The sequence below is a fragment of the Ziziphus jujuba genome, chromosome 2 (genome assembly GCF_031755915.1).
Source record: "Ziziphus jujuba cultivar Dongzao chromosome 2, ASM3175591v1".
NCBI lineage: Eukaryota > Viridiplantae > Streptophyta > Magnoliopsida > Rosales > Rhamnaceae > Ziziphus > Ziziphus jujuba.
Window position 1 is genome coordinate 4,467,552 of NC_083380.1, and position 25,664 is coordinate 4,493,215.

At 35.3% G+C, this 25,664-nt stretch overlaps 6 protein-coding genes across 7 annotated transcripts; 2 read left to right on the plus strand and 4 right to left on the minus strand.

The window, feature by feature from the left end:
* The first annotated feature begins 66 nt into the window (after positions 1–66).
* LOC107417802 (pentatricopeptide repeat-containing protein At4g20740) lies at positions 67–2,393 on the plus strand. Its single transcript, XM_016026449.4, has one exon. The coding sequence runs from the start codon at positions 212–214 to the stop codon at positions 2,354–2,356; it is 2,145 nt and encodes a 714-aa protein (XP_015881935.1). The 5' UTR covers positions 67–211; the 3' UTR covers positions 2,357–2,393.
* Positions 2,394–2,581: 188 nt separating this feature from the next.
* On the minus strand, positions 2,582–3,922 carry LOC125422338 (uncharacterized). The gene is made up of 2 exons (XM_048473656.2): positions 3,573–3,922; positions 2,582–2,900 (listed from the first exon to the last, which is right to left on the minus strand). Exons 1-2 carry the CDS (start codon positions 3,867–3,869, stop codon positions 2,784–2,786), a joined length of 414 nt encoding a protein of 137 aa, XP_048329613.1. The 5' UTR covers positions 3,870–3,922; the 3' UTR covers positions 2,582–2,783.
* Positions 3,923–4,424: 502 nt separating this feature from the next.
* On the minus strand, positions 4,425–9,173 carry LOC107417801 (glycosyltransferase-like KOBITO 1). Its single transcript, XM_016026448.4, has 11 exons — positions 8,703–9,173; positions 7,527–7,676; positions 7,366–7,418; positions 6,881–6,989; positions 6,652–6,786; positions 6,462–6,506; positions 6,135–6,322; positions 5,899–6,040; positions 5,450–5,496; positions 5,232–5,319; positions 4,425–5,116 (listed from the first exon to the last, which is right to left on the minus strand). The coding sequence occupies exons 1-11, from the start codon at positions 9,042–9,044 to the stop codon at positions 4,832–4,834; spliced, it is 1,584 nt and encodes a 527-aa protein (XP_015881934.3). The 5' UTR covers positions 9,045–9,173; the 3' UTR covers positions 4,425–4,831.
* Positions 9,174–9,677: 504 nt separating this feature from the next.
* On the plus strand, positions 9,678–13,994 carry LOC107417781 (ubiquitin carboxyl-terminal hydrolase 24). The gene is made up of 7 exons (XM_016026425.4): positions 9,678–10,089; positions 10,724–11,386; positions 11,585–11,772; positions 11,870–12,117; positions 12,650–12,795; positions 12,916–13,092; positions 13,468–13,994. The coding sequence occupies exons 1-7, from the start codon at positions 10,075–10,077 to the stop codon at positions 13,654–13,656; spliced, it is 1,626 nt and encodes a 541-aa protein (XP_015881911.3). The 5' UTR covers positions 9,678–10,074; the 3' UTR covers positions 13,657–13,994.
* A 1,880-nt stretch (positions 13,995–15,874) lies between these two features.
* Positions 15,875–17,700, minus strand: LOC107417795 (protein JINGUBANG). Its single transcript, XM_016026441.4, has one exon. The coding sequence runs from the start codon at positions 17,546–17,548 to the stop codon at positions 16,298–16,300; it is 1,251 nt and encodes a 416-aa protein (XP_015881927.3). The 5' UTR covers positions 17,549–17,700; the 3' UTR covers positions 15,875–16,297.
* Positions 17,701–23,442: 5,742 nt separating this feature from the next.
* LOC107417785 (protein EARLY RESPONSIVE TO DEHYDRATION 15) lies at positions 23,443–25,616 on the minus strand. Of its 2 annotated transcripts, none has more exons than XM_016026429.4 (3): positions 25,471–25,616; positions 24,357–24,762; positions 23,443–23,927 (listed from the first exon to the last, which is right to left on the minus strand). In XM_016026429.4, exons 2-3 carry the CDS (start codon positions 24,703–24,705, stop codon positions 23,764–23,766), a joined length of 513 nt encoding a protein of 170 aa, XP_015881915.2. In that variant the 5' UTR covers positions 24,706–24,762; positions 25,471–25,616; the 3' UTR covers positions 23,443–23,763. The 2 variants fall into 2 exon arrangements, with proteins under 2 accessions (XP_015881915.2, XP_060670348.1); XM_060814365.1 differs by having other exon boundaries at positions 24,357–24,756; positions 25,471–25,611.
* Positions 25,617–25,664: the final 48 nt, after the last annotated feature.

A 25,664-nucleotide genomic window follows, 5' to 3' on the forward strand; every position in this document is an offset into this window, starting at 1 on the left:
AAAAATAAAAAATAAGTACATGGTAGTGCCTCAAACGACAACTCTTAGAGGCAAGTTTTCCCACTCACAGGTCACGCCAGACCTCACCAAGCCAAAAAAAAAAAAAAAAAAAAAAAAAAAAAAAAACAGGAAAAAAAAAAAAAAAGGCAACGAAGAAGAAGAAGCAGAGCAATACAGTTGCTGATAGAGAGGGGCAGCAACGAAACTCAAAATGCCTCCGCAGTCCCCTCCAACAAAACCCCAGAAATTCTACTTCTTCTATGGCCACCGCAAGCCATCCCAGAACCGGCCCACCGTCCGTGGCGGTCTCTTCTCCAACCGCCTTTCCCTTCCGAGCTCTCAAAAACCTCAAACCCATCAATCTGAGCCCTTTGATCTCTCCAGATGGGACCCTGACCACCCCACATCACCACCGTCCAAACCCACAACTCCAACACTGTCCTTCCTCTCTCCCATCGCTCGTTTCATCGTGGACGCCTTCCGGAAGAACCGCTGTCAATGGGGTCCACCAGTCGTCTCCGAGCTACAAAAGCTCAGAAGGGTCACACCCAATCTTGTGTCTGAGGTCCTCAAGGTCCAGACTGACCCTGGCTTAGCCTCCAAGTTCTTCCATTGGGCTGGTAAGCAAAAGGGTTATAAGCATAACTTCGCTTCCTACAATGCTTTCGCTTATTGCCTGAACAGGACTAATCGATTCCGGTCGGCGGATCAGGTCCCTGAGTTGATGGACTCGCAGGGAAAACCACCAAGTGAGAAACAGTTTGAGATTCTTATCAGAATGCATGCTGATGCCAATAGGGGTCTTAGAGTTTTCTATGTTTATGAGAAAATGAAGAAATTTGGTGTTAAACCCAGAGTTTTTCTGTATAACAAGATAATGGATGCTTTAGTCAAAACGGGTCATTTAGATTTGGCATTGTCTGTTTATGAGGATTTCAGGGATGATGGGTTGGTTGAGGAGAGTGTCACTTTCATGATCTTGATTAAGGGTCTGTGCAAATCCAACAGAATTGATGAAATGTTGGAGGTTTTGGATAGAATGAGAGTGAATCTGTGCAAGCCTGATGTCTTTGCTTATACTGCGATGATCCGGGTGCTGGTTTCAAATGATAGCTTAGATGGGTGTTTACAGGTTTGGGAGGAAATGAGTAGAGACGAAGTGCAGCCAGACGTGATGGCGTATGCTTCCATGATCACTGCAATGTGTAAAGGAGGGAGGGTTGAGAAAGGATATGAGTTGTTTAAGGAGATGAAGGAGAAGGGATATATGATCGATAGAGCAATTTATGGATCATTGATACAGGCGTTTGTGGCAGGTGGGAAGGTTAAGCTGGCCTGTGATTTGTTGAAGGATTTGGTTGATTCAGGGTATAGAGCAGACCTGGAGATATATGGTTCTCTAATTCAAGGTTTGTGTGATGTAAAGCGGGTTGATAAGGCTTACAAGCTTTTCAAAGTGACAGTTCAAGAGGGTTTGGGGCCAGACTTTGAAACTGTGAAGCCCATTTTGGTGACTTATGCAAATATGAGAAAAATGGATGATTTTTACGAGCTACTCGGGCAGATGAAGAAACTGGGTTTTTCTGTTATTGATGATCTTCCCGAATTCTTGACTTTTCTCATAGAAAAGCAGGGAGCAAATATGGCTCTTGAAGTGTTTGAAGACTTGAAATCTAAAGCTTATTATAGTGTTGCAATCTACAATATCTTTATGGAGGCTCTCCATAAAGCTGGGATGGTAAAAAAGGCCTTATCGCTCTTCCATGAAATGAAGGATCTGAATCTTCAACCAGACTCCACTACTTATAGTGTTGCAATTACATGTTATACTGAAGTGGGGGATATTAAAGAAGCTTGTGATTGTTATAATACGATAATTGAGATGTCTTGTGTTCCTTCAGTTGCTGCTTATCGTTATCTTGCTGGAGGACTATGCAAAACTGCAGAGTTCGATGCAGCTATGATGCTAGTTCGTGACTGCTTGGCGAGCGTAAGTAGCGGGCCAATGGAGTTCAAATATAGTCTTAGCATTCTCCATGCCTGCAAATCTAGTAATGCAGATAAGGTAATTGAAGTGCTTAATGAAATGATGCAACAAGGTTGTCCCCCAGATGACGTTATATGCTCTGCTGTTATCCATGGAATGTGTATGCATGGCACAATAGAGGAGGCGAGAAAGGTTTTTTCGAACTTGAGGGAGCGGAAACTTTTATCAGAAGCCAAGGTGATAGTTTATGATGAATTACTAATTGAACACATGAAGAAGAAGACAGCAGATTTGGTGCTGTCAGGATTGAAGTTTTTTAATCTAGAATCAAAGCTGAAAGCAAAGGGTTGTACATTGTTGTCAAATTGAAAATATAAAGCAGGAGCTGATTATTGTTTATTGATTACTTCTGCTATATATATTACAACATAAATACATGTATAATGGAGAAATTACTTTTTCAGTTGCCAAAACATAAAGAGTTTTTAATAATGCTGAGATGACATAAATGAATTTGAGAGTTTACTCAACTGAAGGGGACTACAAATGCTTATCTTTCCAATCACAAACAATTTCAAGGATTATGTAAAAGTATTTAAAAGAAGCTCAATAGATATGCATTTCAAATTATTACCAAATTTGTCATTACAAAATAGAAAGCCAACCGGGAACTACAGGTGACCTTCGAATACTTTTCTTCTTCCTTCTTCTATATAATTTTTTTTTTCTTTTTCATTTTTCCTCCATTGTGCTCCTTAATCTAAATCTAACATATGCAAAAACAAAATAAGAGAGTCTAAATTTCCCTTTTGGGCCGGTTTCGAGCACGAGAACGGGTCGGTTGTTCTTCTAAAGGCAGGTCAATATCGTTTGCCTCCTCATCTTCTTCCATGATTGCTTGGTTAATTGCAACCTGGTTCAAAAGCAAAGAAAAATCCGGGTGTCAAAATCAATCTTCCAAGTATCCTTTAACCTGCTAATCAACTCTCATGACTGAATCTAAGAAAATTATAACCTTCCTCGTAACCAATAGTAATATGGCATTAATACAAGTATCAATCTCCACTTGCTCTGCTAATCAACCACTATGATGCATTAAATACATAACTAGGATAAGAAGAATCCTATTTCAAATCTAACAGCAATATACGAGTAAAGCTTATACTTTTTTTCATGAAATTGCATATAAAACATAAATACAATTCTTGCTTCTAATGGCACCATAAAACATATTGCTCGCTTCTTGATGTAGTAAGATGATAACATATAATCCATTCCTCTTAAAACCCGAAATACAATCAATGACTTAAGAGGAAAAGTATGTCTTTTACCATGAATGGTTGGTTAAACTTATTAAGGCTTTAATAGATTATCTATGGTGTATACCAACTTGGGTTTTTTTTTTTTTTTTTTTTTTTTTTTAAAAAAAAGGTCAAAAACAGAACTTTTGTTTTTCCATTGACACAGAAAAGAAAACATCTATAACATAAAATATTAAGTAGAAAACCCACATGAAAAATAGTTATTTATAAGCACTTAAAACACAAAGCACACAGAAACCCCAGCCGGGACAAGTTCAATTTACCTCCTCGAGAAAATCTTCGTCGAGCTTGTCAGCGATTCTAATGGAGGTAAACACAGTGATAGCTAAGAGAGATAAAGGCAAAACAAATGCGAATATGTAGCTGGAGGTGCCGGGACCTGCACGTGTCACCACTGTTAGTCCTCTTCCTCTGGTTTTCCGGCATATTGGGTCGCCGGAAAATCGAACCACCGGGAAGAAGACCGAGTGTGGAGGTTTGATTGAAGGCTGTTGTGTTGGTGGTGGGGAGGGTAGAGGGAGAGTGAATGAGGATGGGTTGGAGATGAGGAGCCCCGCCATGGCTGTTTTCAGTCGCCACGACAGAGTGGATATTATTATCTCCACGTGTTATACATAATTTTTACAATATTTATGAAAATTTTTACCCGACATTTTTGGGAAACTAATAATTAGTTTTATATTATAAACAAATCTGTTTGGTTGAATATTTATTTATTTTCTTTCTCATTTTTTTTGTCTTTTTTGGGGCATTTACAATAATACCTAAACTCATAACTTCAAGTTACCAGACGTAGATGTAAATGGGTTAATCCTAACCCAATTAGATTATTTTCTTTCTCAATTTGAAGAGCAAAGTAACAAAAGGACTCAAAAGTTTTGCTTCTCATTTTCAGATTACCCCTGAATATTTTTTCTTTTGTTGGAGAAATATTCTTCTTTGGCATCATTCCCTATGATATTTGGAATTATTTCTTGGCGTTTGTAAATGCAAAAACCACAAATAAATTCCTTTAAAAAAAGAAAAAGAAGCAATTGTAGATTTCTCCTTATTAGCAATGTAATGGTGAAGAAACAACTTGTACAAATGAGGGGAAGGCCAAAAAAGAACACGAATTCTTGTCAATGAAGAGTTCAATCACATATTTTCTCTGGCTTATCAAATTTTATATAGTAATGATAACGAAAATATAAATCAATATTTTTACAGGGTAAAATAGCTCTCTTCCACTTGATACTGTGGTTTCTATACACAATAAACAGACACCGAGATTTCTAAACAAACCCCATATGGAGGGGCTTGATCAGTATCTCTATCTCTCTCTCGCTCTGTGTGACTAAATTTTACACTACCGCTTGGATAATGATCGGGAAGAACCAAACGAAAATGAAATCCCACGACAAGCCTGCTTGCTCTTTCTTTTCTCTGCAGATTCTTCCCTTCAAAAAATTCATTGGATAACATCGAGTAAACCATTTATGCAGGAAGGAGAATAAGAAGAAGCAGCAACCATGCTGAGTTTTCATTGTGCTTCTCCAATGGAGTGGTCATCATCCCTTCCCGGAGGTGACAATGGTGGAATGGCTGCTTCTTGAAATGAATCGATTTCAGCATCTAAGACCTTCCTGCCGGTAGCCTGATTCCTGTTTCTGCCTAATTTCCTTGAGGGGAGGGATTCAGAGGCAACAGCTCTTGATGAGTTACTACTATCAATGGATAAGAAAAATTTCTCCTTTGAAAGAGCTGATGGAGCAGATGCTATAACCGAGCTGAAAACATCAGACTCCCTTAGACCTTGTATTATGGCCTAAGAACATAGGAGTTTGCAACTTTATTAGAAGGAACTTTAGGATCAAAGCAAAAATAACAGAAAAAAGTGGCAGGGAACCAAATAATTAAATGCCTCACAAAAGTGCACTTACCATGGGAGCGTATATGCGAGTCAAAATGCCTTTTCTTAACAATTTCATTTTCAGTTCTTTGTCACCCCATACAATATGCTCTCGGTACCTAGATCAAAATGAGAAATATTTCATTTTATCAGAAATTGTGTAGAAAAAGAAGCATATTCCTCAGAAATCTGCATTACACTGAGGATTCGTGAGAAATTATAAAAAAGAAAGTTCTGAAAAAGTTTTACCAATTCATCATCTCCTCCTCAGTTGCAGTTGATGCAATTATGAATGCCTGCAAGGTATATGTTCACTTAGTATGACAAAATTCTTGTCAGAAAGATATGCAATGTAAAACAAGCTTCATTGCTGGAATCCATGATGCTTTTCACAATATATAACCCACAACCTTCAGTGACTGTAGAAGAAGTGATATAAGAGAAAAAGAGAAGTACAAAACTAGGCTGCCTGTGGGTTTGGAATAAACAAAGGATGGTAGGTGATTCTAGTTTACAGTTCCAAAAACAATTCATTCCATTTAAACTGTATCAGGATGTCATTCTCTCCAATATGGAGTTAGCGGTTCTACCATATATAAGGATGCAGGCCCATTTTGACCATTAAACAAGAGTGAAAAAGATAAGGGGAAAAGATAAAATATAAAAAAATAAAAAACTGTGGCAAGCATTAAACATACAGATCTATCAAATTCCAGCATAAAGCATCTTTTGACATCTTCCCTCGTAGGCTTGCAGCCACAACGATCACGTCTAGATGTCAAGTCTGAGAATTTGGCGTATGTGTAGTGCAGAACAGCAGCCTCTTCTAATTTGATCTCACTAAAAAGGAATTGCACGAAAGTTATTAAAGCAATCAAGAAGCCAAACAAAAGAACACTTCAATGCTCACTATAAATAGTAAAAACTAATATACTTTGGGCTTTTCATATAATTGTGCCATCTATGGGCACCATTAGGACGTAGATGATCTTGAATTCGAGCAGCTGATTTCCCATTTCCATAAGTCAAAAAGTAATTAGGGTTACCACGAGTTGATTCTTTGTACATGCCAAAGTATGTATCCTTTGGGAGATGATCATAATTTCTCTTGAACATTGAAACCTGTTTGAGCAGATACAAGTACAAGATAAATGTCAAGGATTGTGTACATCCACATTTACATGAAAACAAAATGAAATGTGACAAGTTTCTTTAAATAGGCAAGTGTAATCAAGGGAGGTTGAGAATAGAAGAGATTTACCTCAGTAAAAGGTTCCTTAATATCATCCCGTTCAACACTGCTTTCCTAAGAACATTACAAAAGTAGAAATCTTATTTGGATCATTCATGGCAGAAATAGGTGCAACATAAAGCATGGAAAGAACAACAAGACTGACAACTATTATTATCACCTCTCAAACATATTGAAAAACGTAAATAATTTCACTTACATAGTTTGGAAAAATAACCATGTCTACATTCCCAGGCACATCAAGCAGCAACTGCCTCAAAGAATACTCCCGAGCACCAGCTGGGTGTATTAACTCATCAGTGTCAAGATGAATTATCCAGTCCATGCCAGCATCCTAATATTTTAAGGTGCAAAATGACATCAAGACCAACTTCTTCAAAAATAATTAGAAGCATAGTGATTCAAATATAAGAAACTAGCTTTCATACCCTTGCCATGACAATAGCCATCTCCATGTTGAGAGATTGCTTCACAAATAGCTCATAATTGCAAGGTTTGTAAAAGAAACTTGACAGCCATGTCTCGTTCCAAATCCGGCTGAAAATACCAAAACCAATATACAGAATAGATAAATAACTGAGTAAATAAACTATATATGATAAAGTTATTGAGATAGATGCAGCAGATACGCTTAAAAGAGTTGAGAACATTCATTTAGTCGGTTACAGCAACAATGCTAATGACAAAACTGGTTGAAGGCTAACAAAACACAGAAGATCCTACAATAAGCATGACGAGGGAGAATGCATCTTTACATATCCCTTGTGGCCTTGTCTACAGCATCTCCTTAGGCTTCTAGTATCTAAATGTCAAATGATTATAAGGAAAAAGAAAGAACTAGATACAAAACAGTACATTCAGTCTGCCTTCAAATCAAAATGACATGGATTAGCAAATGGCAACGCTAACTGACCTTTTCGCCTGCTGTTCCTCCAGCTCTTTTGTTCTGTATATCACTTTTACACCCTAAAAGCAATGCTAGAATAAATGCTCAAAGCAATAGAAAATAGAATTTAAAGCTCCATTTGAAAGTTTATAAATCAAGCAGTAATAGCAGAGTGTAATTTAACTCACAGGTATAGACTCCAGAACTTTAGTTACATTAGGAGACGCAGCCTTCCCTTCAACGAAAAGAAAAAAGGTTGACACACCAATAACCTTATGATAAAACATCCAAGGTAGGATCTGCTCCAAGCCAGCTGACGTACTTGTTGTAATACATATCTGCAAGTACAGATTCAAAACCATATAAGATCACTTTTAAAGATTGAATTATAATAACAAAAATTCATTGTGACAAAAACAATAACAATGTATTTACAAACAAGCGAGAAAAGCCCTATATATTCTATTAGTAAAGCTTAAATGTCCTTATTGAAAACTAAAGCGCTGCACTACATTTTTAGTGAGCAGTAGAACACAAAATTCATATAATGCAGCATACCATCCTCCCATCATATTTGAAATGATACTCCACAAGGTCTTTAAAACCAATTGATTTTCAATTTATATATAATTTTCTGCTAGACCTCGATCTCCAGTTTAAAAGATATCATGATAACAGTAAACAGGATATTATAAACCCAATCATGCACAATTTCCTTAGTAAACAAACTTATAGTGAAAAACTCATTTCTAGAAGATCCAAATCACCAAATCAAGCTATACTAACAGATTCTATCGGCCACCAAATGGAAAAACCCAATATCTAACCCACCCAGAGATCCACAGTTCAATTGAAGATCAAACCTTAGTTTTCAATGCCTCAAATAACCAATTTTTCAACATCACAATGAGAAAGTTTATCCAAAAATATGAACCAAGAAAACCTCAGCTTGCCTCGTGTAATCCAACTTTCAAGCAAGAGCATACCATCAAAACCGAAAAAGATCCACGAACCAATCACAGCGTTTTGGTTAAGATTAGTTTCTCGTTAACTAATAAAATACCAAATAAATTATATATATTTTTGCAATTCGTCTTCAATTTTTCACTATCAGAACAAGGTTTACATTTTGAAACTTCAAAACACGAAATTTGTCCAGACCCCGTGAAATTCAATTAACAAAAAGCGTGATCCTCTAACAGATCCATCCGATATTCAACGATTACACTCGGAAAAACAAAGCTATCCCAGATTTGACCACCCACACAGAACTTATAATCTGTAAAAAACCCCTACAAAACCAATCATAGAAACCACTAAATCAAACCCAGAAACCATAAATTCCAACAAACAAAGAAACAAACCTTTGGTCTGAGATTGGACCCGTAATCGAACTTCCAATCATGGTAGTACGGAAATGAAGGCGATGAGCTACGGCCGAGATTGATGCAGTCAGAGGAGGAAGAATGGGAGACGGCGGAGACGGGAGAGGTCTCCATTCCGGGGAACAACTGGTTGGAACCAGGCGGGGCCCACCGGGTGGTGGGATCGGTGACACCGCCACGCCATTGGAGGACGAAGGCCAAGGCAGCGAGACTGAGAGGAAGGATTGTTAGGAGGAGAAGGAGCTTCGCTGTGAACGATTGAGAAGAAGACGACGGCGTTTGGGATGGCCGGAGAGGCGCGTGGAGGTGGTGGTTCGGCATGTTCGTTTTGTTGTGTAGAGAGAGAGAGAGAGAGAGAGAGAAGAAAGTTTCGTCCTACTGGTTTTTGAGTTTAGTTTTGAAGTGAAAAAACTATACGAACTGAGAGACGAAGCCACCCAATCAGAGCCGTTTCGCTGTCTTTTTTATTTCCTTGTTCTCATTATTATTATTATTATTATTTTTGTTATTGTGTTTTTTCCCCAAAAGAAAAAAGAAAATATCTTTTTTTCTGATTTTATTTATGATTTTCTGTTATTGCCGGAAAATTGGAATTGTTTTTTTTTTTTTTAACTTCAAAGTTGGAATTGTTTCAAATTTTCTATTTTTATTTCTTTTTTATCTACAAGTTAATTATTCATTAAATTGACTAAACAAATTAAATATTTATCAAAATTATTGAATCATTTATTTCCCACACTTCTCTCCCTCATCTATCTATTTTTCAATTCTAAAAAATGAAAGATTATATTTTTATTTTTAAGAATTAAGATTAAGAGTTTTAATTATAATTATTTTTATAGAAAATAAAAAAATATGTTTCTTGTGAATGAAGAAAAATAATTATTATTGGAAAAAAAAATAATTTAACGTGTTATTTTCAAAACGTTTGAGCCGAGAAATATTTGCATCCAACAAAAAGGAAAACAAAATCCAAACCCAATAAAAAGGACAAAAAGATCAACGAGTTTATTTTATTTATTTATTTATTTTTGAAAATTAAAAAAAAATATATTGCAAATCCAAATCCAAGTAATAGAAGAAAAACCTAGTTAGGAGACGAACTAGGAAAGTGTTTCTTCGTTGTTTCGCTCTATCTTCACCCCAAATATCGATTCGCTATTTCTCTCTCTCTTTTTCATGTCTTCTTTCTTTGTATTTCTTTTTCCTTCTACTCCTTCAGGGTATCCAAAAACCCTAGCTTTCCATTCTTTTTCCTTACTCATACGCCCTTTTCCTTCTCACTTTTCTTCAACTCATAACTCTCGCTTCGGCTTTGCTTTCTTTTCTCAAGCTAGTTTCTGCGCACAACATGAGTGATTCTAAGGTGGGTTTTGTATTTTTTGCCTTTTCAGTTATGGGAAATGATGTGGGTTTGTGTTTTTTAAACTAAAGGTTGCTCTTTTTGTCTGGTTTTTGTTGATGGGTATCTGAGTTTTTAGTAAGTTAGGTGGATTTCTATGTTATTTGATTTTGATTGAATGTTAATGTATCTTATCGTTTATTTGTTTGGCTGGTTTGGAGTTTTGGATGAGAAAATTTGCAAACTTTTTTTTGTGGATTGGTTCATATGTGAATGGATTGTTGAGTTGCTCACATGGAAAATTACAAGACTTATATGTCAACTTCAGCATAGCCCGGTCTAAACTTATATTCCATTCTTAAAAACAGCATATACTACCATACCAATGCAATACAAAAATCAACACCTAAAATTTCCACATTTGAGAGAGAATAGTTTGAGGCCTTCTCAGCTACTGAAAATAATAAAAGTTCTTTTAGATTGAATTCTTTCTCCTCCCTCCCCACCTCAATTCTAGCGGTGATGCACACTTTTCCCATTAATATTTTTAATTGTTGTTGTTTTTTTTTTTTTTTTTTTTTTTTTTTTTTTTTTTAAATTTCCCTTTTCTTTTTTTTTATCCCTGTTAGGATTTTTCATTATTTGCTTGCTCTTGCAGTTGTTTGTATTTGGGTCATTTACTGAAGATGAGACCAAGTCATTGCTGGTCAAGCATGCATCCAGGGATTCTAAGAAGCCTGCGGAGAAGAAAGTATTGCAATTTGGCTCTTTAAATTTCGTTGCTGAAAAATCTTTGGATAGTTTTGAAGGTCAATCAAGCACAAAGCAGAATAATTTGGAAGGAAAGACTCAATTTCAATCTTCAGATTTTCTGACGAAGAACAATGAAGTGAAATGTGTGAAAACAGCAGATGATAATTCATCTGGTGCATTTGCATCTCCAAAAGAGAATGGATATGTCAGTGACTCAACCCATGTCTCCCCTGGTTGTAATGGTGTGAAAGAGGCTGTAACAGATACTGTGGATCTAACATCATCCTTAGAATTCCAGAAGAATGATGGATTGTTGAATAAATTTTCTCATCTGGAATTACACCATGAAGAGCAAAACGGTAGTGTTGATAATTTATCGGTATCTTTGTCTGATGAAGAACTGAGGAAGGCATCAAATGGGCCGGTCAAAGTTTGTAAAAACTTACTACCACGTGGATTAGTAAACTCGGGGAATTTGTGCTTTCTCAATGCAACTCTGCAGGCTCTGCTATCCTGTTCTCCTTTTGTGCAGCTTCTGCAGGAGATACAAACTCAGAACATCCCCAAGGTTTTTTTTGGATATAGATCCCATTGCATTTATGTTTGTTTGTTTAGTGTTAATATTAATCCCATTGCATTGATGTTTGTTTGTTTAGTGTTACTATTAATCTTGATAGATAACTTGTGTGCATTTCTCATTGATACTTTTAGAACATGATCAGCTTACCTCCCTTTATCTGTTGCTCGTTACAACTTTATTTATCAGGTTGGCTATCCGACTTTGACTGCATTTGTGGAGTTTGTCTCTGAATTTGAAATGCCACTTGGTGGAAACTCAAAGAAGACAGAGACCAATATTCTTGATGTTGGTATGCCTTTTCGCCCTGCCATGTTTGAAGCAGTTCTAAAAAAGTTTACTCCAGACGTTCCAAGTAGTATCTCAGGCAGGCCAAGGTTTGTGAAGACAGTGCAGAACTTTCTTATGTGACATTGTATTTGGTTACGATAATCCTGATTTGAAATTGCCCTCTGACATTTTGAACATATACAGACAGGAAGATGCTCAAGAGTTTTTAAGCTTCATTATGGATCAAATGCATGATGAGTTACTTAAGCATGAAGGACAATCCTCAAGCATTCGTGGCAGTAAATCATCTCTAGTTTCTTCAGCAGAAGATGATGAATGGGAGACAGTTGGTCGAAGGAACAGATCTGCAGTGACAAGGACACAAAGTTTTGTTCCCTCAGAACTAAGTGCTATATTTGGAGGACAACTGAGAAGTTTGGTGAAGGCAAGAGGTATGGCATTTGTGTTGTTAGTATTGCTATTTTGTTCTTATAATTTTTGGTTTATTGCATGTATGTACTTGTGAGCTTAAGTTTCTTGCATAATACATTTACATTTGGATCCATGAAATGGTGGCATTCTACTTTGGAGTTTGGATTATGAAAAGAAAGAAAAATAACTTTGCTAGTGGTTCCTGCTTTGTTCTTAAATTTCTCTCTTGGTTCCTCATTATTAACCTGCTTGATTAACCACACGATTTTATGTTATTGATTATTTAACAACTTTTCAAGTATGGTCTTTTGTCAATTATGATATTTGAGAAAAAAATTTCTGCAGTTATGTCAGTAGTGTATTTCTTGATTGCATGACATAGGCATATGATTACTGAATTCGATATGTAGAAATGTGTACTCCTTAATAACTTTTTGAGCAGAATTAGCTCCATCCTGTGCTGATGTCTTCTTTAAATGCCCTCTTATCATGGTAATTATGCTGTGTGGTATGTCTGACTTAATCTGTTTCTGTTTTGTGTGCACTCTGTAGGAACTAAGGCTTCTGCTACTGTTCAACCATTTTTATTGCTCCATCTTGATATTTACCCTCAAGCTGTATGCACCATAGAGGATGCACTTAAGTTGTTTTCTGCACCAGAGACTCTTGAAGGGTATCGGACATCAGCAACTGGGAAGGTATCATATCCTCTCTTCTCACTCCCCTGCACCCCAAAGTGTTGGATATCTGTATGTAACATCATGTAAGTGGACATGCATGTTTATCGTTGATTGTGTTTTTTGATATATGGTTTTCAGGCTGGTATTGTAGCAGCTAGTAAATCAATCAAAATCCAGTCCCTTTCGAAGATCATGATACTGCACTTGATGCGTTTTAGTTATGGAAGCCAAGGAAGCACTAAGCTGCATAAGCCTGTCCATTTTCCTCTTGAATTTGTACTGGGCCGTGAGTTGCTTGTTTCTCCATCTGCTGAGGTAAATTCTGTGCTATATCCTTAAAACTTATTGTACTATTAATGTTATCTCTGCCACATACTTCTCACTTGTCTTCTCTTCAATTGAATCTACCTGTAAGAATCTGAATTATTTCAAATTCTGCCCTTCAGATACCACCACCAATTTCTTAGTATATTCTTTACCACTTGACATTTTCTACTGTATCGAAGCTGGGTTTTATAGTGGTCTAGGAAACCCTTTCTGAGTTCATAGGTAGTTTAAAAATGTTATGATAGTGTGAGTTAGAAAAATTATGGTCAACGAATTGTGTAATTTCAAAATCTATAGATCGTCCTTAGTTTAGTTGAGTTTGAACCTTTGCTTATTGGTCTTTTTCATATTTTGCTTCTACAGGGTCGTAGATATGAACTTGTTGCTACAATAACTCACCATGGGAGAGAGCCTTCAAAAGGGCATTATACTGCTGATGCACGCTATAAGAATGGCCAGTGGTTACGGTTTGATGATGCATCTGTCACTGCAATTAGCGCTAGTAAGGTGTTACATGACCAAGCATATGTCCTCTTCTATAAACAATTATAGGAGGTCAGCTACGGAGTCTTGTCCACGAGCTGTCTCATAACTGTTTAACACTATTAGTCAAGCCAACCACTGGTCCCTAGCCTTTTTCTGAACGTTGTTAATTCCATCTGATGGTGGCAATGGCTTCAGCAATTCATTGTCTTCAATATTTGATGCACCATTTTTGTAACCTTGTAATATAAGTTATTGATGTATAATCAAGTTTAGCTAATGCTTCATGTCTATACGACCAAATCTGGTCTGGGTTGCTGTATTCCTACATACCATGTAAGGTGTTATATTAGTTTTCCTTGTAAAACTGTTTATAATATCATTTTTGGTTGAGATTTTCATGTTTATTTTCGATTGTTCTTTGGAATATGATGTCGTTTTGGTAACACCAGTTTGATTACAGCAGTTATGATTTTTATAAATCTTTTTTTTTTTTTTAATTTTATTTTTTAACTTGTTCCCTAGAGATGATCAAACTGACTTCATTGTATATAAGAAAAGTCGTTGAGAAATATGAATTCCAATTAGTTGTGGATACTGAAACTTTTATTTATTTAATTTAAAAAACACTGGAACACAAAAGAATATAGATTATATTTTTGTTCACATTGAAATCGTTACTTATGCTTGGCAGATGAACATTATTCAGAAACGTAAGTTCTGTGCAAAAAATTGTTCAATACACAAATGTGTTAAGATGGAAAAAAGTTTATAATATTTTCATTGATCAAAATTCTCTTTAAATAAGAAAAAAAGAAAAAAAGAAAAAAAAAAGGGTTTCTTTAAATTGTTCCACGTGTCTTCGACCGAAATTCCTGTATTACTTTGTTTGATAAAATTTATTTATTAGTTCTATTGTTAACCTAATTTATTCTAATTTTATCAAAGTTAACAATAATGAAAACACTTAATAAACTTGTAAAAATATAAAGGTTTTTTTATATATATTAATTCTAATAAATTTCTGTGGATCAATAGGAAAGAATGCGTTTCTAAGACTAGTTACCCACACACAGTTTCTTAAAAGATTGTTCGGCCAAGAAGCAAAACATAGTCATTTTTAACGGTTGCTTCTTTTCCCACTAACCAAACAACCTCTTGCCCAAACTCCTACTTCTTTATACACCCTGTTTTGTGGTCCATTACTGTAGCAGTGGCAGCAAAAGAGGAAACAAAAAATAAAAAGCCCAGACTTTGGTTGTTGAACCTAGAAATTTGGTGTCTCACTGCTTGCGGTTTAAACAAGCAGCATATATGGATGCTTTAAGAAGAGTTCAAGAATTGTTCTCTAACTTTTTGAGGCTTTTTTGTGGTCCAATCACAAGGAAATTATAATTTTTAATCAGTTCTTTTCATGTCCATCAAAGACGAAGCTAATACCCCATATATATATATATATATATATATGGCCACCGTCAAATCTATAAATCAATTTGTGCTACAGAAAGCAAAGAAGATCACTTTTTCCTTTACATTCCTAGTCTGAATTCTGTCAAACCAAACAAATCTTCTTACTTTGTTTTGGAGAATAATTGTTGTTTGCTTTTCAGAATAATCGCTCATCAAAAGAGCATCAACTGAGACTAATACATTGATGGTGATTGATATACCTCTAACATTGTCAATCGGAATTATACCCTTCCAAAATGACATACGCTTGACAAAAGTTCTGTCCTAAGCATCTTTGTGAATTATTGGTACATTTTGGTTTCTTTTTTTTTTTGCTTGAAATGGCTGATCTTTTCTGGCAAATTAATTGAAGAACTACGAAATTATTTGTTATGAACTCTATTATATGGTCTGCCCCCACTTACTAAAAACATAGACATAGAGGAAAAAAATATATACTTAATCAAAGAAAAGATTCCAATTCCATGGTTTATCGCTAAAACCTATTGTTAAAAATGTATAAACATTGACATTTGAGAAACTCCAATATAATTAAAGAAAAGATTCCAATTCCATAGTTTAAGAGCTAAAACCAATTGTTATTTATATTCTTAATCTTTTTCATTCCATTGGGTTATTGTGATTTAAAAAGCATCTTAGTATTCTCTTCTTAATGTTTAGTGGGGTAGTATTGTCATGTTCAAGGAGACAATACCATGTTCTAAGGCTTTCTCAAGGTTCATTTGATTAGCTTTGGAAGTTGTCCTTAGCAAATGAAGGATAACATAAAGAAATTGTTATTAAAAACTGCAAAATAAATAAGATAAGAACCAAATAACATTATTAATTCCATTGATTGAATCTCTTAAAGCCCTGATTACAATTGACATACAAAGACTACATTTGAAAAAAAAAAATAAAAAAAATGAAAACACACCAGAAGGGAAAAAAATAATAATAATAACAACAACAAAAAAATCTTCCCTCTAACCTGTCTTAAAATTTACACCCAAAAGTAAGTTGAATATTTTACAAAGAAGAAAAACAAAAAAACCAAGGCATAGAAAGGCTTCAACTTTATCCCATCTCTGCCTCCCTTGTATACCAATCCCATAAACTTTTTCAGATCCTAATAAAACTGTGGAGGAAAAAAAAAAAGGATAAAACTGCAAGATCAACAATGGAAAAGCACTGCAATCACTTGGAAAAAAAAAGACAAGCAGTGCTTCATTCCTCACAAGGTAGAAAACTTTTCCTAATACTAAATGATAGACTTTGGATCTGAAGTTGCTATTGTAGAAACATCCTCTTCTTCTTTGGAGTAGTCCTTTGGAACCCACCAAACTCTCAAGCTCTTATCAAGGCCTCCACTATACAGCAAAAATCCACCACCAACATTGTATGATGAAGCTTGCAAACATTTTACTGGCCCTTCATGACCAAAAACAACCCCAACTTTCTGAAGTTTACCAAAAGGCTCTCTCTTCCATATCCTTATACTTTTATCTGCAGATCCACTGCAGAGAAACTCCCCAACCAAGCACATACACAAAACAGCCATTTGATGTGCTTTTGTCTCACAAACCAGCTTCCAACTAACAAATTCACCAATCCCTTCCCAACCCATCACAAACCCATCTGATCCACCACCATAAACCCATTTACTATCCTCAGAAACTATCACAGAATTAAAAGAAACATCTTTGTGACCTTCCAAAATACCCTTCAGAGAGTGTGAAATTTTACCATCTTTACCCCAAGCTTTAATCTTTCCATCAGCAGAAGCAGAATACACAATCCCTTTACATGCCACCAAACCATTAATGGCATCATCATGAGCTTTAATCGATTCTAAACACTTCAAATCCGATATCCTCCATACCTTCAGAGTCTTATCCCAAGACCCAGAATAAATCAACCCATTAGAGACTGTCAAGCAAGATATGCTATCAGCATGTTCAATCCACAAACGCTTGTGGTGTCTTCGAGTTTGGACATAATTGCTCTGCTTCATGAACTTCCCCAAATAGTCCTTAGTTGTCGGAAGCGTATCAACAAGCCTGAAAACATTCTCCGATCTCCTCGAAACCTTCCAAACTCTTATCCTGCTGTCTTGGTGGGCTGTGAAAACCTTGTTCCCGACAGAAACAAGCGCTTTCACCGATCCATCACCTTGTCCGAACTTGGTGAAAAGCTTCAAATCAGGCTGTTGCCAAACTATGATATCTTTCCCCTGTGATGCACTGAGAATGAATTCACCGCACAGAGCTAAAGAAGAAACAGAGCCAATATGACCTGAAAGAACAGCCAATGATCTATACGAGCTTGACATGGAAATGGGTATACAAGGAAAATTATATTTAACATCTTGGAGCTCAAAACGTCCAGATGTTGGTGGGGTTTCATCGGTTTCACTGCTCGTGCTGCTAACACTGCTAGTACTAGGACTTGCTATTGATGCTGCAGCCAATAATGGGGTAGAGGGTTTGATTTCTATAACAGTTGGATTCATTTTTGTGATTCTGTTTTTTGGTAAAAATGGATTTGAATAAGCAGAGTGAGTGAAAGAGAAGAGAGAGAGATATATAGGAAGAGAAAAGAGGAGCGTAGAGTTGTAAAGAGAAAAGAGGCTAAGGCACGGATTTCTTGTTGGAAAGAAGGCTTTGGTAAATTAGTGTGATATATTTAAATGGTAGAAGAGAGAGAGAGAGAGAGAGTGCGGGAGGTACAACGGCTATTTTGACAAATAGTATTTACTCATAAAAGTAGGTTGTAAGATGGTCCACAATTACTTTTTTTTTATTATTATTTTAGATTTTATATATATGGAAGAATTGTGAGATGCTTAGCTTTTTTCCTTAAACTTAATTGAAGGGTTTGTCTTTTGACCAATCATAGCATGCCAAAACATTGCTGTGACACCTATTTCTCATGTATGCTCATGGGAATGGTATTTTCTTTTCAAGCAAAAACATTTCCATAAATTCATAACTATATGGGATATTTCCATTAAAAGCCTTTTTTTTTCTTTTCTTTTTCTAGGCCAGATTATGATTATCTATTTTGTCTTCAAAATTCTTGAAGAACCTAAGGGAAAGATCCAAAGTGGCTCTTCCTCTAACAACAAAGACTAAGGTTGTTTCTTTGAATGACCAATATAGTTTTAATTGGTAACTTTTTAAGCACTTCATTTTGTTTGTTTTAGTCACTAACTTTGGGTAATTTTTCATTTGAATGGCAATGCCAAATTTGGAATGGACGTCAATTGAAAATTTGAGGAGCTTTTTCTAAATCCACAGAAGTTGACATTCGGGAAACGATTTGTGCTACCAGGATGACCATAAAACATTGAAATCTAAAAACATTCTGTCCTTAAAACAAGGGAAAATCAAATCTTTGTTTCCACTTCATGCTACTAGATATTTTATTGAATTTTGCTCTAATATTTTAGTTATAAAGAGTCACTTTATGCCTAATGCCTTAGCGACAAGTAAATCCCAGTCGAAATAGTTGGTAATGGAGGAAGAAAAGCAATCAAAAGGGCGTGCTACAAAATAGTTATAAATTAACCAATTATCATTAACTTCACATGAATCACATTCACACACCAATTGCGACCTCAATCTCCTTAAAGTTATCTATTTTTTCTGACCAATTGAAAACCATGAGAGAAAGCTTGAGAAATATATTAATCTAGTGATGCTTATGATTAATATTATAATTTATATAGCTTTTGGTTTGGTTTAATATAAAGTACCACCAGCTCCTATAATTAACCCCAGTTTTTGAAAGCCAATATTATACTAATCTTTTTGTTCATTTGGCTCCTAATTTTAAACCAATTTTATTGATAATGGTCGGCTACAAGCATTTCTTTCTTTAATTTTTTTTAATTAGTGAGACAATGACCCATGAAAGCAACACAAACCCATTTGAGAGCTTTTTCATTATAACCTGCCTAAACTTCCCCGCATGAAACAGTGTGTTCCCCAAGAAATTGGGGAAGGTGGAGAGAAGCTACCATGAAAAGATACAAAATAAAAATAAATAAATAGGAGAGTTAAAAAAAGAAAAAGAAAAAGTGCATGTTCTTAATTATTACGTTTTCAAATAAAGAAAAGGTGGAATCCTATTGAAAATGCAATATTATTTTAAGGTTTCAATCAGTCATAAATTGTTCAGCAAGTCATTAGAAAGGTATCGTGTATAATTTTACAAGAGTAGAAGGGCCATTGAACTTGACCACATGCAGGCAGAAGAAAACAGAGTAAATTAAAGGGAAAAAGAAAAAAAAAATTAAAAAAAAAAAGTAAAGAAAACTGTGACAGTACATCCTTAAAATTAACTTGGGATTCGCAGATTGTGCTGCAAAGTCGGTGACATCAGGATTAAAGTTTGTAAGTATAGATGTTGGTAAATATAATTAATGTTTCTTATCCAATAATAAGACATCCATGAAGACAAAGATTTTGCTTGAAAGCAATGTAACAACTCATAAACGTAAACATATAGATTGTTGGTTAGAATATTTTGTTTGATGTTTTTCTTTGCCGATTGAAAGTGAGTTTACTATAAGCGTTAAAGATTTTATTTATTTAGTGATTTTCTTTTCATGTTGATAGGAAAATGGGTTGAAAAGAATTGTTGGGATTTCGTTGTAATAATAACTGGTAGATGTGGTTGGTGAGTTTGGTTTGGTGGGTTTAGTACTTAACAAGGCATGCAATATTTGAGACTTCAATTGAACTAAGGTCTTACGTTTATGCCAAGTTCTTTTTTCTGAGACATCTAGGATAAGCTAGGCCGACTTCGGCATATCTCATTAGGTAAAAAGAACCCACCCAACCAAAAAAAAAAAAAAAACAAAAAAAACAAAAGGAGGGCATGATAATGATTGGAGTTTGTGAGCTTTTACTAGCAGCTAATTAAGGATAGAATAGAAGTGAGACCAATGAGGCCCTGCTGGAGATTTGGGACCTCTTTCTTTTGGTGACTTTGGTATTATCTTGAAGATAGTTCCAGCATCCATTTTTAGACATGTTATAGTAACAAAAATGACTTGAATTGAGAACCATTTCCTTTTAGAATGGCAAAATAGCCATTGTGTTACAACATTAAAAGTAGAATATCAAAATAGCATCTTCTCAAGTAACATGGCTTTAGACTAGAATAGTGGCTTCAGTATCCAAAAATATTAATAATCATACTATGATGAGGATCATCAATGTTCTTTTCCTATCCATCCCACAATTTTGTTATTGGTCTTATAATTTTTGGTATGTCAACAATTTCATTATAGTAGATGTTACAATTTTTTCTTGATGATCTTCTATATAACACACGAGCAAGCAGCATGAAAAACGAAGCAGGGTTATAAGTCATGGCAAACAGATTTTTGAGCTTATTATCAATATGCATCCTTCCCAATTTTCTTGGCAGAATCAACCAATTTAGTTTTTCCTTGCCAATTGTTCCAATTCCAATTCCACAAAACCAACAATTCTTCTCACGCATGGCTTTCAGCCAATTTTACATATGGCCAAAAATCCTAAAGCAAACCGCAGCACAACATTGATTACCCAAATATAATGCATATTCAATCCAAACCAGGGTCCAATGCCTGTATATCTGATGGACACTCACTTCTATAAATTCCCAATTGCCATCAAGAACTCAAACTCAACCCATAGCCAGCATGTAAGTTTAATATACCCATTAAATTAGCACCTGTCCAAAATTAAACCGCACAAAAACTTTGGCTGAGCTAATAAACAACAAAATTTTGTAGAAATATTGATTGATTGCCCCCTCATATTTACTACAATGAGGAAGGCTTAAAAAATCGAACACTGTAAAAATTGAACACTCTAGACCTAACCCTCTCCCTTCATTGAAATCTGCTTCCGATTTATACAATAACAGCAGGACCGAACTGAATCTACTGCGACCACCAAAATCTTAACAATGGTTACGAGTGTGCCTTGACAAGTTCCTTATGTACCTCACGGCAATCAAGTTGGTAATCAAATCATACTTTTGTGAGTGTAAAAATAAATAAAATAAAAAAAGCCATAACATCTATGAGTATATCACCTTCAAATTATCAGAAATTCAAAAAATAAAAATAAAAATGTGAAAATCCATTTTTTAAATAAACTATTGTACTTAAAAATAGAGAATTAATTTCCAATGAGAATTTTTTTTTGGTTTTTGTTTTAACAATTACAAGGACTTTATAAAGAATCCAAATAAAATGATGATGAATAAATTGAAAATAAAAAATAAATAAATAACTTGAATGCTTGAATGTTGATTTCTGTCAAAAGAATATGTGTTTGTTTATGTAGAGAGAGCAAATTTGATTTTCTTATCCTTTGATATAGCTTCTAATGATCATCAATCCAAATAAGACTTAGAACTATCCACATTTCTCATCTCGAAAATGCTGAGCCAATGATATTCCTCCATCAAAGGGTGAATAGAACGATACTTCTTCTCCAATTTGGTTTGAAATTTTTCAAACAAAAATTCGTTGGTCAGAACAGAACATTCTTCCATGTTTTAGTCTTAAACTTCTCTACTCCATCTTGGCCTTAAATATATTTTTGGCTTCAAAACATAAAACCAAATTTTTTAGACCAAAAATATTTTTGAAGAACTAGACCCAAAATTTTGTGAATAAAATATCGTTTCTAGTCTTTAAATTCCCCTTTTAGGCCGAAAGTCATTCTTGTAGCAAACAAAAATATTCTTCTTTGGTCTAAACTTTTAATGAAAAACTAGACCCAAAACTTTGTTCCAAAACCTTGTAATTAGGCTTCCTTCCAAAAGTTTGTTCCTAGACTTAAAAATTCCCTTTTTTAGGTCAAAGTCCTTCTTACTTGCAAACAAAATTATTCTTCTTGGCCTCTATCATTTTAATGAAGAACTAGGCCCAAAACTTTGTTCCAAAATCTTGTTCTTAGACTTTCTTCCACAGGTTTGTTTCTAGACTTTCTTCCAGAAGATTGTTCCTAGACTTTCTTCCAAAAAATTCCATCTAAGCCAAAAGTTAAAACGTGGTTCAACCACATGTATAATTTTACAAGTAAAAGAGTAAAGGGACAATTGAACGTGACCACGTGCAGGCAGAAGAAAACAGAGAAAATTAAAGTAAAATAATAATAATTATAATAATAAAGATAGAAAGAAAAGACAGACAGTATATCCTTAAAATTAACTTGGATCCTCAGACTGTGCTGCAAAGTCGGTGACATGAGGATAAAAGTGTGTTAGTATAGATGTAAACATAATTAATGTTTCCTATCCAATAATATAACATCCATAATCACAAAGATTTTGCTTGAAAACAATTAAAATTAACTTGGATCCTCGGATTGTGCTGCAAAGTCGGTGACATGAGGATAAAAGTTTGTTAGTATAGATGTAAACATAATTAATGTTTCTCATCCAATAATATAACATCCATAATCACAAAGATTTTGCTTGAAAACAATGTAAAACTCATGTACGTAAAACATATGGATTGTTGGCTAGAATATTTTGTTAGACGTTTTTCTTTGCGGATTGAAAGTGAGTTTACTAAAAGCGTCGAAGATTTTTAATTTTTAATTTTATTTTTGGTATGAAATAAACGTTAAAGATGTTGATAGGAAAATGGGTTGAAAAGAAATTGTTGGGATTTTGTTGTAATAATAGCTGGTAGCTCTGGTTGGCACGTTTGGTTTGGTTGGTTTGGTATTTAACAAGGCATGCAACATTTGCCAAGTTCTTTTTCTGAGACACGAAGGGCTAAGCTAGAACGACTTAACATAGCACATTAAATAAATAAGGACCAAAACAAATACAAGAAGAAAAGATGAGAAGAATGCATGACAGTGATGAGAGTTTATGAACTTTTACTAGCAGCCAAGGATAGAATGGAAGTGTGGCTCATAAACCCTGCTGGCTGCTAAAAAATAACTCTTTAATTCACTGGGCTAATCAATCTAGTCATAATTTTGATCAAGGCATTAACTTTTTTGTTCAATTATGCAGATATTTTCATATTAAAGCAATGTTAGATTTGAAACGTTTGATGACATTGATAGCCAATCATATGGATGGTAATTGGAACGCAAGATCTACTCAAGATAGGATTAAACTAATCCGCGTACCATATGAACTAATACTCGGCTTGTTTTTTGGAGAGCCACATCTGCAGTGCTCTGCCTCTGAACCACTTATTTTTCGCCTTTTAACACAATTCTCATTGAGTTATAACTTCCCTCATAGATGTCTAGAATGAGACCATTAGAATGTTTTGCATTTTTTATTATTGCCTTTTTTTTTTTTTTGGGGGGGGGGGGGGGGGTGGTGTGGTGTGTGGTGGAGAGGTTTTAATCTCACCAGGTGAACCAAGAGACAGATAGGAATATCATCCACTTAAAAATGGAAGCACAGAAAGTAAATACATACATACAATACTCATCAGGTTTTGACCGTTCGGTTCAAACCGCATGGGTTAAACTTAAATCTTCAAACTAAGCATTGTGGGAAAAGGATAAGATTAACAAGATGGCAAAAGCTGCAACCTTACATGTACAAAACACTAACTTAATGAGAGACTATGCATCGAAAACGTTGCAACCATGATATTTACAATCACTAACTCCTTTTAAGGAGACACTAAACTATCCATGTCAGTGCAGCTGGTTCCAAGAGATACAAGATCTCTGACTAATTCCTTCAACGAGGTTGTTGAATCCTTCGGGGGCTGCATTTAGGGCTCACATACTGAACTGCCTTCTCACGGTATTTTGCAGGTCCTCGTGGGGACCTGGGACCTCTTTCTTTTGGTGATTTTGTTACTGTCAGATCCTTCAAGATGGTTCTAGCATCCATTTCAAGACCTGTTATAGTAACGAAACAGTTATAGATATGAAATTCAATCGGAGTTGCAGATTTGATTAAGGCCTTCTTTGCAGGTCAGGTGCGATGATCAGCAGCGCAGCAGACGTTCTAGATGGAGGAACAGTGGTGAAGATTTTGGCATTAACAACTATTATAACAATAGCAAATTGTGCAGTAACATGCCTCTACAACAGAATATGGGCTCATGTCTCCAATGATTTTAACGGTAGCTCCTATGATCAGTATCATTTACGTTCTTTTCCTATTTATCTCACAATTTCGTTATCAGTATTTTTGTTATTGTCACATTTTCATTATGGCAAATGTTACAATCTTTTCTTGGTGATCTTCTATATAACACTGTGACATAAGCAGCATAAAAAATCAAGCAGAGCTATAAAACATGGCAAACAGATTTTAGAGCTCACCATTAGTAGGCATCCTTCCATTTTTCTTGTCAGAATCTGCCAAATCAGTTTTTCCTTTAGCTTCAGATGATAAGGCCAATTCTTCCAGCTCAACTTCCAAGTAAGCGAGCTCTACTTCATCATCTTGAACAAAAGTCTCCGGAATCATATCAGCAACATCAACAGCATCAGCACTGCCATCAAACTCATCCTCGGGATGTTGGCTCAACCAGTATTCATGAAACCAAGCTGAGGTTTTCACTAATTCCCACCACTCAGAAGAGAAATCTTCCACTTGACGGAATGCAGCAGGAACAAAGAGAGGCGCATTAGGATTCAGTGAAGAACTTCTTCCAGCTACTAATGCCATTTCAATACCGCAACTGATCTATTTCTCTTCTCAACCGATTATCCACTCGGCCTATGACTAGCACAAATTTACATTATTAGAACAAAACTAACGGAAAACCTTTTACTTTACTGTGGAAATTGTTACACTGATTAACCAAACAAGATTGAGTCATTCAGTCAAGTATCCAATCAATGTTTAGCACACAAACAAAACTCATACAAAACCTTAAACTTTACTATGGAAATTTCTCGACCGATTGACCGAAAAAGATTTGAGTCAATCAGTCAAGTATCCAACAAAAGTTCAGCACACAAAAACCCACCATATTCCCATCAATACGGGTATGATCATAATGCAAGCAATCTTGTTCAGTCCCATAAACTCAAGATCAAGTGAGATTTACTCTACCAGAAACATATAACATAAGTGATCATATAAAGAATTGAATTTTCAGATACAGATCAGAAATTCTGAGCCACTTGACTCACTGATCAATCACCACTTTCTAGGAAAGAGAATACAAAAATGCAGCAAACTTTCATTCTCAGATAGCATGCTAAAAAAGACCCATTGTTTTTTTTTTTTTTTTTTTTTGGTGTGTTTTAACTCAATATCTAAAAATGATTTTCATGAACATCACAAGAAATCAACTTTTAAAACTTTTCAGAAACATGAACACTTAAAAAACAACATCATCCAAAGTCTGAACAAAACATTGAGAAACAAAAAACGAAAACAGAAATCACAGAAAAACAGAAACAAAGGCATTGATGCATCACTTACAGTCTACAGCTTCTCCGATCTTGCAAGAAATGGGCAGGTTTCAGAGATCCCTTGAGCTTCAAAGTCTGAAATTTCCAATAATATAAAATAGATGAGGGTGATAATGAGAGAGAGAGAGAGAGAGAGAGAGAATAACCGAAGCACTTTGCTTTGGAGTTAACAGCTAAGGCTCGGAGATAGCTTTGGTGTATGTA

Coding starts and splice junctions, on each gene's coding strand:
- LOC107417802 (XM_016026449.4), top strand. CDS start 212: ATGCCTCCGCAGTCCCCTCCAACAAAACCCCAGAAATTCTACTTCTTC.
- LOC125422338 (XM_048473656.2), bottom strand. CDS start 3,869: ATGGCGGGGCTCCTCATCTCCAACCCATCCTCATTCACTCTCCCTCTA. Junction 2,901..3,572: donor ACGAAGATTTTCTCGAGGAG/GTAAATTGAACT, acceptor CTTTTGAACCAG/GTTGCAATTAACCAAGCAAT.
- LOC107417801 (XM_016026448.4), bottom strand. CDS start 9,044: ATGCCGAACCACCACCTCCACGCGCCTCTCCGGCCATCCCAAACGCCG. Junction 6,990..7,365: donor GAGGAACAGCAGGCGAAAAG/GTCAGTTAGCGT, acceptor TGGTATTTTCAG/CCGGATTTGGAACGAGACAT. Junction 6,041..6,134: donor AATTATATGAAAAGCCCAAA/GTATATTAGTTT, acceptor ATTCCTTTTTAG/TGAGATCAAATTAGAAGAGG.
- LOC107417781 (XM_016026425.4), top strand. Junction 11,387..11,584: donor AAACTCAGAACATCCCCAAG/GTTTTTTTTGGA, acceptor TTTATTTATCAG/GTTGGCTATCCGACTTTGAC. Junction 12,118..12,649: donor AAGTTTGGTGAAGGCAAGAG/GTATGGCATTTG, acceptor TGCACTCTGTAG/GAACTAAGGCTTCTGCTACT.
- LOC107417795 (XM_016026441.4), bottom strand. CDS start 17,548: ATGAATCCAACTGTTATAGAAATCAAACCCTCTACCCCATTATTGGCT.
- LOC107417785 (XM_016026429.4), bottom strand. CDS start 24,705: ATGGCATTAGTAGCTGGAAGAAGTTCTTCACTGAATCCTAATGCGCCT. Junction 23,928..24,356: donor TGGAAGGATGCCTACTAATG/GTGAGCTCTAAA, acceptor TTACTATAACAG/GTCTTGAAATGGATGCTAGA.